This window comes from Chinchilla lanigera, unplaced genomic scaffold, assembly GCF_000276665.1.
Source record: "Chinchilla lanigera isolate Chin_1 unplaced genomic scaffold, ChiLan1.0 scaffold00051, whole genome shotgun sequence".
Classification (NCBI taxonomy): Eukaryota; Metazoa; Chordata; class Mammalia; order Rodentia; family Chinchillidae; genus Chinchilla; species Chinchilla lanigera.
Window position 1 is genome coordinate 13,825,653 of NW_004955452.1, and position 11,525 is coordinate 13,837,177.

Consider the following 11,525-nt stretch of genomic DNA (forward strand, 5'->3'; position numbering starts at 1 on the left):
TGCAGCCCCTCACGCTGACATTTTAGCCCAGGTGCTCACGAGGAGCTTGAAATAGAATTACTGTACAGACTGAAGTTAGAGCCTTAAAGCTAGCAGGAACCTCTTCCTGGAAAGAAAAGTCTTTCTTTAAGTTTTGCAACGTTGTTGCTGGGTGAGGTAAGAGCCCTATGTGTTAGGTTAAAAAAAAAAAAAAACCCAACTATTTACATAATATTTACATAGTATTATAAGTAGAGTATAGATTTTATGCAAGTGCTATGTCGTTTTATTAAAGGCATCTGGGGGCTGGGGATTTAGCTCAGCGGCAAAAGAGCTTGCCTGGCAAGCTCAAGGTCGTGAGTTCGGTTCCCGGTACCGGAGAAAAACCAAAAAAAAAAACCAAACAAACAAAGGCATCTGAGCATTTATGAATTTCTGGTAGCCTGGAGTAGGTGAGGAGTCCTGGAATCAATTATTCCCTTACAGGTTCTGAGGGACAACTTGTGGGTTTATTAACGAAGATGCCACCACTTCCTCCCTTGCATTACAGTTATGTGCACAGTTCTTATATAAATACTAGAGTAAGCATCTTAAATGTAGGATAAATGTCTAATTTATCTTGGTATGCCCTACAGGATCTTGCATGTGGTAGATAGTTTAAGAAATTCTGTTTTGCAGACAGTTTAAGTGAATCAAAATGTTTCTGTTTAGCTATGAAAATCAGAATGTTTTTATGAATGACTTAAGAAGATTTGACACAGACTCAGACAGGAAAACTTGGGCTTTCAGTTTGCCAAAGAAGAAATAAATTCCCAGATACCATAACAATAACACAATAGCAATGTATCTTGTTTGCATATTAACTATCAATTGGTTTCCATAAGGTTAGATCATTCTTATATCCTGCCAAATTTATCTAAATGGAATTTTCCCCATATCTAGTACAGCTCTAGAACAAGAGTACGTGTAGTTATGGTTTCTCCTATGTTCCTGATCCTCCACACGTACAAAATAATGAAAGACAAAATAATTAAAGGTGCCAGGATAAATCACCCCAGATAAATTACTGAACACAACTTAAAGGTCTACCTCTGTTGGTTTCAGGCTCATCAAGTATCACAAAGGAATCTGTATCAGCACCCAGCCGGGGTTTAATGGAAACATCCACTCCCAGTTGCTTCAGTCTATCCACAGTGAACCTTCTCACTTTTTCAGGTACTACAACGGCTGATGATTTAGTCTGCTGCGTGGGTTCTTCCAATTTCTCCTCTGTTTCTTCTGTTTTATGCAGACTTTCTTCTCCCTCCCGGGCATGCGGTTCAGAGGCCACAAGGCCTCCAATCTGATACTCCTCACTGGCTGTGTTCCTGAGGAAGCCAGATTCCTCTTGTAATACTGAGCTATCCTCAGGTGAAGGTCTAGGATTGTTCTGTTTCCGTTTCTCCTGAATATCTAGTTCTTCACTTCTCACTAGAACTGTAGTGCAAGTCTCATCGGATCCAGTAGCAATCTGAGGTTCCTCTGAGACCATAAGGTGTTCGTTAATTTCCATTTCACATCCTGTCTGCTCAGAACCTTTGTTACAGTGGTCACCATTCATTTCGGTTGTCTTTGTAGTGTCTATGATTTCTTTCTGATGACTTGACTGATACTTAGATGACCTAGAGAAAGAAAAATGAGCAAGAATTTAAAATTATCCTAAATGTGAGCAAATAATAAGTCAATTACATCGGTTCTAAGGGAATAAGGAATCTGGACTTTTTGTAGCCCATTTAGCTACAAACTGAATGTTCATGACAATTATAATCACAAGGAAAAAAGGTTCTTACTTCAGTAGTGCCATGGCATTTCCCTGACAAGTGGGCCGGGGCTTACGTTTGAAGAAATCATGAATGGTTTTATTCTCAGGCATATGATATGGAAGATTAAGTGCAGACTCTAAAAATGGAACAAAAAAAGCAAACAGACGTACTGTATATTCTGAAATATTACTTTACAGTTAACAAAACAGTATCACCAAAGCTATCACCAGAAATAGAAAATAATTCTGCCTTGAACAAGACAGGATCTAAGTACAAAAGATTTCCCTGAAGAGCAGGAGATTTTAAGCCTAACTGTGTAATCGAAATAATCCGGGAAGTTTTAGGAAACATAGATTCTTGGATTCCATTTCAAATTTACTGAATCAGAATCTTTGTGGAGCCTAAAATGTTATGTATTTAAAAATCTCCTAAGCTGGGCATCATGGCATATGCCGGTAGTTCCAGCTACTTCAAAAGCTGAGGCAGGAGGACTGCCTGCGCTCAATAGTTTGAGACTAGTCTGGGCAACATAGCGAGACCTTGTTTCAACAAAGCGAAACCTCCCAAAAGGGTCTTGATGCAATCAGTCCATGGACAACCATTAAAAAGTTTCCTCCTCCACTACAGCCCTGGAAATTTTCTCAGATCTTCCTAACGTCCCAGGGAACGATGGGCACCCACCAAGATCAAGCACAAGGTTAATATTAGAATTAGAAGTGTTAAAAAAAAACCCAATACCCAAGCTGCTCTTACAAGAAAACACTGTGACTTTCCTCAAAGTTCACCATATTGATTTGAATTACCTCGTATAAGGCGCTGAGTCTCGCTATGCAGTTTTTTTAATGCTTCCTTACTTAACTTGGCTGCCTTTCTTTCCTTAAAGAAAACAAGAAAACAAGATGTGAGACATTAGTGGTATTATCCAGAAAGTTGGATATTCATCCCTTAATACCTTGTTCTTGCCAAGAAAAGAGAATGAACCACCAGCACTAATAAACTTCAGTACAGTATAAATGCAAGGAACACATTTATTTACAAGCCTCAGAAAATCAATTCATATTCATGCTCCTACTATGCATAAAGCAAACATCAGATACCATGAAAATAGGCTAGGCAAGATACAATACTTATCCCTGAGAACCCACAATCTCCCACGGGAAGCTATCGATGTGACCACCACTCATGGATCTACCTTACCTTTTTCATGGTGCCTTTTGGTAACTCACTCTCTTCTTCAAATGAAAAGGCCTCACTCTCCAAAGCTGATTCCTTTTTCTGAAAAATATTGCAAGTTGATTATAAGGACAAAAACTTTAAGGGGTTGCCTGGCAAGGGGAAGGTTGTGAGTTTGATTCCTGGTACTGGAAAACAACAAACAAACAAACAAACTTTAAAAAGGATGTTTCTTACTACATCATGCTACATTACTAATAAATCAATGATTATCAAATAGAAAATCTGGGCCAGGGATATAGCTCAGTGGCATAAGTGCTTGCCTGGCAAGCCTGAGGCCGTGAGTTCGATTCCCAGTAACAAAAAAAAAAAAAAAAAAAAAGTCAAATAGAAAATTTTAAGCTGGTCAGGGATACAGCTCAGTGGCATAAACGCTTGCCTGGCAAGCCTGAGGTCATGAGTTCAATTCCCAGTACCAAAAAAAAAAAAAAAAACCTCTCAAAATTAGATATTCATATTGACAGTCAAGAGTTGGGGATATAGCTCAGTGGCATAAGCGCCTGCCTGGCAAGCCCAAGGTCCTGAGTTTGATTCCTGGTACCAAAACCAAAAACAAACAAACAAAAAAAAGATGAAATCTCAATGTTGCCAGGAGTGGTGGCGCATGCCTGTAATCCCAGCACTCAGGAGGCTGAGGCAGGAGGATTCTTGCAAGTTCGAGACCAGCCTGGGCTACAAAGTAAGCTCAAGGCCAGCCTGAACTGCACAGCGAGATCCTGTCTCAAAAAGACCAAAAAAAAAACCAAAACAAAAAAAAAAAAAAAAAAAAAAAAAAGAAAGAAAATTTTAAGCGGAATGTAGTGGCTCACACCTATAATACTAGCTGGGGCGGGAGCGGGCTGCTAAGAAAGGAAGATTGAAAGCTCAAGCCCAACCAGGCAGCTTAATGAGACCCTGTCTCAAAATAAAATTTAAAAAGGATATACAATGCAGCTCAGTGATAAGAGTGCTTGCCTAATTTGTGTGAGGCCCTAAGTTCTATCCCCAGTACTGCAAGAAGAAAAAAAAAAAAGGAAGAAAGAAAGAAAGAAAACAAGGTATCTCAAATGGAATTTGGACTCTTGGTATTTTTTAGCTCTATTTATATATTTTCCTAAGAAGCAGAAACAACTTCCAGGCAGTAAAAGAAAATCCTAGGAAAAAGTTACCCTCTTTTTTGGGGGTGGTAGTGGAGTAATACTGGGGTCAAATTCAGGGCCTCACACATGCTAGGCAAGCACTCCACCACTGAGCTACACCCCTAGCTCTTCATGCTTTCAAACAATCAAGACAGCAATGTTTTAATCATGCCTCTCTATCAGTTACACCTCCAGCCCTTGCCTCTCTTTAACACCCTTCCTGAAACCCTGTACAGTTGATTTTTCAGAGGCCACATGATTATAAAATTTACAACTCTGCCCCATTATTTACTTGATTCTTACCACAACATAAAGTATAGTATACCTCACCACCCACCAGGATTTCTAAAAAGGCTTTAACAAAGTACGTACCAATTTCCAAGCAAATTAGCATGTCTATCACCTGTCCTGCAAGTTTCCAAAATTAACAACTGAAAAATCAATCAACACATGTTTTTCTTCACTAAATAAAATTAAAGTTGCTCTAATCCCTGCTACTCAGGAGGCTGAGACAAGAGGACTGCAAATTTGAAACCAGGCTGGACAACTCAGTGAGATTCTGTCTCAAAAATAAAAAAGGCCGGGATACAGCTCAGTGAGACCCTGTCTCAAAAATAGGAAAGGCTGAGGATATAGCTCAGAGGGCTTGCCTAGCATGTATGAGGCCCTGAGTTCACTCCCTAGTACTAAAAAACAGAATAAAGAAAAAAGGTTATAATAAACACTTTTGAAATAAAAAATAAACATCAGAATGTTTGGCTAACTTATAACCATGCTTCACTTACCTTGTGATTTTTTACTTTGTTCTTCACAGCGGCCCTTATTGATTCTAATGATTCTTCATCTTCCGATGGAGAGTTACTGTCCTCCTCCAAACCCGTTTCAAAAAGGTCTTTGTCTGCAAGAAGACAGCCGCTGTCATTCAATGGCTGTTCCACAGCATTTTCCTGGACAAAGCATAAAGAAAAGGTATAATCCGGGGGCTGGGGATTTAGCTCAGCGGCAAAAGCGCCTGCCTGGCAAGCGCAAGGTCGTGAGTTCGGTTCCCGGTACCGGAGAAAAACAAAAAAAAAAAAAAAAAAAGAAAAGGTATAATCCAATCATGCTAACATCCAACATCTCACAATATTACACAGCAATCTGGAACAAGCCAGAAAAAGCCTAACTTCCATCAAAAAAACAAACATGGCACCTACAACAGTCTTACTGGTTCTTAAACCACCATTATCATTTGAAATTCAAGCCGGGATTTTTATATAGCTATCCAAAATTAACTTAGTAAACAGTAAAGGTTTTTGAAAAGTCAACCACTTACTGAGCAACTAGTTGATAAAACTTGAGGATGAAAAAAAAAACTTGAGGATGATGTTTCTAGTTAACAAACAAACTTGGCACATTAAAAAGAATACATTTCAGAGTTAATTTTCATCAGATCAGGAGCAGCAAAGAATTACTCCACACAGTCGCAAAGAAAATCAGAAACCCATTTATTTGGAAGCATTTCTGGATATCCGCCACAGTGAATATGACCAGTAAGTTTTTATTTTTTTGAGACAGGGTCTCACTATGTCATTCAGGCTGATCTTGAATTCACAATGGAGCCCAGGCCAGCCTCAAACTTGCAGTGATCCTCCTGCCACAGCCTCCCCAGTGCGGGAGTTACAGGCATGCACCACCACACCAAGCTACAACCAGTAAGTTGTAATTTCTTTTTTTTTTTTTTTTTTGGTACTGAGAATCAAACTCAGGACCTTGTGCTTGCCAGGCAGGCACCTGTGCCACCTGAGCTATATTCCTGGCCCCAACCAGTAAATTTTAAATCACATGCCCTATTATTCTCTACACAAAGCCATCAATTCAAAGCTATATTCTGAGTGCAGAATATAGCTAAAAGCCAACCACTAAAAGCCACTTTTTCTAAAAGGTTAACCTACATAAGGAAAAGAAAATTATTCTTTAAAATGTACCTCATGCTGGGGGCATAGCTCAGTTGCACAGCATTTGCCTAGTATGCATGAGATGGCCCTGGCTCAGATCCCCAAAACTACAAAAAAAAGTACTTCATTGAATAAATAAAGAAAATGTGAGATATATATAAAGGCATATTATTCAGCCATAAAAAATAATGAAATTCTGTCATTTGTAGTAACTTGGATGGAACTAAAGGACATCGTGTTAAGTGAAATAAGCCAGGCCCAGAGAGACACTTACATGTAGAAGTTAAAAAGTTGATCTCACAGAAGTAGAGGATAGTACACTATCTGAATTGCACAGTGAAACTTTATGTGAAAAAGACAAAAAAAAAAAATCTTGAGTACTGCACAGTGCCAGTAGAAACAAAAAAAGTCAAAGGGAATAGTTTTGCCAACTGCCCTGATCTGATCATACATTGTATACATGACTGAAATATCATATTATACCCCGTAGCTTCTATGTATCAATTAAAAATGGAAACATAAACCAGGCATGGTGATATATACCTATAATCCAGCTATTGTAAATGTTGGGGCCAGAGAATCACCAAATTCAAGGCTAGGCTGCACAACTTAGCAAGATCTTGTCTCAAAATAAAAATGGATAGGGATGTAGCTCAGGATTCCTAGGTTCAATCTCTGATAGCCCTCCACACACATACACAATTTATATAATATGAATAAAGACTGCATGACATAGTTAAGAAATATAACGTACCTCCTTTTTTGTTTTTTTTCTTAACTGCCTAATTTTTTCCATCTTTCTCTCCTCTTTCTCAAGTCTTCTCTTTGATTTTACTTTTGCTTTTCCTCCAGTTCCTTCTTTATCATGTTTATCAGATTTTTGAGAAGTCTTTCTGTCAGTGGTAAAGTCCACAGAGTTTCCAGATTGGAGACTCAGCTCTAAGCAAGGTGTCACTGGAGTTTTAGGATTTTCTTGATACAAAGATTCTTCCACATTACTGTCCTCACTGTCATCCAGAGTTTTATAAATCCTTTTGATTTTTCCATTTTTTCCAGCATAGAGGTTCTCTTTCTCTTCCTCAGTGCTGTCATAGGTAGTTTTCTCCAGAGCGGCATTTGTGTCCTCTGTTTCAGAATCACTGTACTGTATCACCTTCCTGCTCTTGAGCTTCTTACTCACGAATATCTCTTCATCTGAATCTGGACAAAACAATTTTTTAAGAAGGCGTACAACTGTTTAGCTCTTTGCCTGGTTCTATTAATTCTCAAAAATATACTACATTATACAAGTGGTATATCACCTTGAGAAATTATGTAACTACCATTAAGAACTGACTGTAGCAAAGTATATCTAAAAATATATTGTGAAAAACATTTTCCCTGAAAAAATGTTTCTTGCTGAGAAGTGTAATTATATATATTTATAATGTGTAAAGTTGTTCTAATGCTTCTGGCAGGTGTTAAAAAATCCTTTGATCATAAGATGAATGCATTTAGCCAGGCAATGTAGTAGCTATTAAGCATTTTATATGTTCAAGAATATAAGAGAAATGGATATTTTTAAAAAGGTATAAATGTTGCTATTTTGCTTTTATAACAAAAGAACTAATAAAGTTGGGGCATTAACAATTTAATATACCAAGAGAATAAAGGAACTAATCCAACCCATTTACAACCCAGGCTCCCAAATTCCAGTCCTTAAAATTAAAGTCCTGAATATTACAAACCTCTTTCACTCAAGGGCTCAATTGTTTCAAAGCTGCCTTGTCCACTGTCTGAAGGACTGTCCATTTTTTCTTGTGAAATGAGTTTTAGATCACTGATTTCTAGGTGAATCTAGAAAATAAGAATCAACTTTGTATTAACCAGGATGAGACACAGAGCTCCAAGTACATACTGCTCCACAAATCATCAGGGGGTCGTCAAGCTGAACGAAGAATCAGTACAATCGCTTGATGCAGTGATGACATTTAGAGTTACTGAACACAAAAATGCTACCAATTTGAGGGATGCTAATAGAACCAATTTTTTAATTATACTCATTATACCACTATAATTGTACAAATTAAGGGGATTCACCATGAGATTTTCATATACATACATACATCACATACATCCACTCTTCTACTTTTGCTCTCTCCTTCCTAGGCCCTAGTAATCATTTACTTTCAATTCATCTCTTTTTTTCTAAGTTTTTATCTATAAGAATAAGCAATATTTGTCTTTCTGTGTTTGACTTATTTTGCTTAACACAATATGCTCCAGTTTTACCCATTTTAATGCAAATGACAGGATTTTATTCTTCTTTGACTAAATATATTCAATTTGGTATATACACCCAAGTTTCTCTAGCCATTCATATCTTGACAGAAACCTAGGCTTATTCAATATCTTAGCCATTGCTGCAATAAGCACAGGTAAGCAGGTATCTCTTAATTTAATGTACCAAGAGAATAATGAAATTAATCTAGATTCATTTCCAAGAATCAATTCTTTAAGTAATGGTAAATAAATAAAAAGAATCAAACATTCATTATGCTTTCTCTGTATGACCTATTCCTTAGTATGCCCAAATAACTGGTGATGGGAACTGTTCCTTCAGAGAAATATCCTACTTAATGAAAAAATGACAGAATTAGACTTCACAATTTTGGCAACCATTGAAAATAACAGACCTAGGCAATGATTATTAATTGTGGCTGACATTACCAGAAGAGAAACAACCAGACACTATTATAGCCTAACAGAAGTACCCAGCACTACCTAGAAAACATTCTTGTCAGAACAATCAAATCTAAATCTCTAGACATAACCAGCCATTTTTACAAAATACAGGGAACAAAGGAACATGTCAGATAATTGTAGAGATACAACCTAGGTGTGGGAAACTCTACAGGACAATATAGACGGTGTCTTTAAAAATAAATTACAAGGTACCGGGCATGGTGGTGCATGCCTATAATCCCAGCGCTTGGGAGGCTGAGGCAGGAGGATTGTTGCAAGTTCGAGGCCAGCCTAGGCTACAAAGTGAGCTCAAGGCCAGCCTAAACTGCATAGCAAGACCCTGTCTCAAAAAGACCAAAAAAAAAAAATTTACAAGGTAGAAAAAGGAGTGGGAACCTATAGATTAAAGGTTTAAAATGGGCAAGGTGGCACACAACTATAATTCTAGCTATTCATAAGGCTGAGGCAGGAGGACTGCATTTTCTGCCAGTTTGGGCAATTTAGCAAAACCCTGTCTTTGTTAGGTAGGTGTGGTGGCGCAAGCCTGTAATCTCAGCATTTAGGAGGCTGAGGCATGAAGATCACCACAAGTTCAAGGCCAGCCTGAACTACACAGTGAAACCCTGTCTGAAAAAATAAAAATAAAAATAAACCCGTCTTAAATAAAAAGGGCTGGGGATGTAGCTCAGTGTTCCCTAAGTTCAATCCTCAATTCCACAAAAAATAAAATAAAATAGATACACACACATATACATATGTCAACAATCGCAATATTTAGGACTTTGAATACTGATTCAAACAAAAATGAAAACGTGAGTCAAAAAAATCTGAACACTGACTAGATGCTTTTTAGGTGTGGTAATAATATTGTGGTTATTTTTATGGATGACTTTATCTTTTAGGAACACACACATTGAAATATTTGTGAATGAAATAGCTTAATGTCTGAGATTTTCTTGCAAATAATCCAGTGAAGAGGGAAAGAAATGGAAACCAAGATTGGCCAGGATTTAGTAACAAAGTTAAGTGATGGGTTCATTATACCAAGCTTTCTACATTTATACATATTTGGAAATCTCTCATGAAAATGGTTTAAAAAGTCACAAAAAATCTAAGAAGAGAGTTAGATGATTTGATCAGTACATAAGTGACCAACCTGACCCTACATGCCTGGTCTCCTATTTCCCCTACAGGGATTTGAATCAAATTTTTTTTGGGGGGGCGGTCTTTTTGAGACAGGGTCCCACTATGCAATGTAGGCTGGCAATGATCCTCCTGCCTTAGCCTCACCTTCCAAGGGCTGGGATTACAGGCATGTGCCACCATGCGTGGCTTCAATTTATTAATAAGGGGGAAAAGGGGGCTGGGGATTTAGCTCAGCGGCAAAAGCACCTGCCTGGCAAGCGCAAGGTCGTGAGTTTGGTTCCCGGTACCGGAGAAAAACCAAAAAAAACAAAACAAAAGAAGGGGGAAAATACTAACATCTGTAACATAACAGGACACAAGTTTCACCTAATGATTTCTCAAAAACCAAACCAATTTGAATGCCTGGCACAACTATTAAAATAATAACTAAAGATAATATGGCAAGGAATCACCGAAGATTACCATGTATAGTATGTGCTGATGACCTTCCAACAACTCAAAGCAGTCACATTATTGGTTTTGTTTATTTTGTTGAGGTAACCACACAGCTAATACCAGCTTAACATGCTGATGTCCTTAATAATGAATCTGTTCCAGGCAATTTGCAGGAGTACTAGCAATGTTAAAGTGCAGGGCCAGGAATCGGGTGAGGCAGAGAGGCCTCAAAAAATATATTAATCAAGATAAATAAATCTTAACGCAATATATTTTTAAAAACCAAAATGGTAAACTATGCCTCATAAGATTAGCCACCTGCTTTTGTAGTTTTATTGGAACTGGAGCTTTTATTATTGGATTAGAGTGAGATGAGCCGGGATCCTGCAGTCAGATACTGTCAATATTTAAGTCTGCCAGGCATAGAGGCTATGCCTGTAATCCCAGCACTGGGGAGGCTGAGGCAGGAGAACCACCCTGAGTAGGAGGTCAGCCTAGGCAGTTCAAGGCCAGCTTTAAGCACAGAGCAAGATCCTGCTGTCTCAAAAAACAACAAAACAAAACAAAATCTGACACTGATATTTTGTTCAATAACAAATTATGTGAATTTTTGCATTAATTTCTTTTTTCGGTACGGCGGATTGAACTCCTAAGTGTTCTATCACTGAGCTTACCACCTCTCCTTCTGAGAGGGATCTTGCTAAGTCGTCTAGACTGGCTACGAACTTGCCAGCCTCCAGCCTCTGCATCCTGAGTAGTTGGGGTTACAGGCGTGGGCCTCTGTGCTGAACTTAATTTTCAAAATTGTACTACTTAACTTAATTGTATAATTCTAATTAGATTACTGGGGGGTTTGGTGTCACTTTAAATTTTGACCCAGGAGCCTGAAAATGGATATTTTTCTATGCCCAATTCCCCCAGTGAGCCGTCAACCACCAGTCGAGACCCCGCCCGAAAACGCAGGGGACCAGCGTGTGACGACCCCCAAGGTGCCTCGCAGGCCCAGTTCCGAGCTTCCTAACGCCCTGGCCGGGTGTTTACAAAGCTCCTGCCCGCAGCCCTGGGGCCGGAAGGGCCTCCTCTTTGCGGGCGCTGCAGGAGCAGCTCCCGCGCCCGGAAACGCGCAGAAGGGCAAGGCGGCCTGCAGGAGC

At 38.7% G+C, this 11,525-nt stretch overlaps 1 protein-coding gene across 2 annotated transcripts in view; it reads right to left on the reverse strand.

The window, feature by feature from the left end:
* The window catches only part of Clspn (claspin), a 41,315-nt gene that overhangs the window by 24,580 nt on the left and 5,210 nt on the right, over positions 1–11,525 (reverse strand). For both annotated transcript variants that reach the window (XM_013519609.1, XM_013519608.1), the window contains exons 2-8: positions 7,797–7,905; positions 6,824–7,269; positions 4,918–5,079; positions 2,979–3,056; positions 2,585–2,657; positions 1,809–1,917; positions 1,069–1,640 (exon numbers count right to left, since the gene is read on the reverse strand). In XM_013519609.1, the coding sequence (XP_013375063.1) occupies positions 1,069–1,640; positions 1,809–1,917; positions 2,585–2,657; positions 2,979–3,056; positions 4,918–5,079; positions 6,824–7,269; positions 7,797–7,860 (1,504 nt within the window). In that variant the 5' untranslated portion in view covers positions 7,861–7,905. The remainder of the gene's footprint in view (positions 1–1,068; positions 1,641–1,808; positions 1,918–2,584; positions 2,658–2,978; positions 3,057–4,917; positions 5,080–6,823; positions 7,270–7,796; positions 7,906–11,525) is intronic.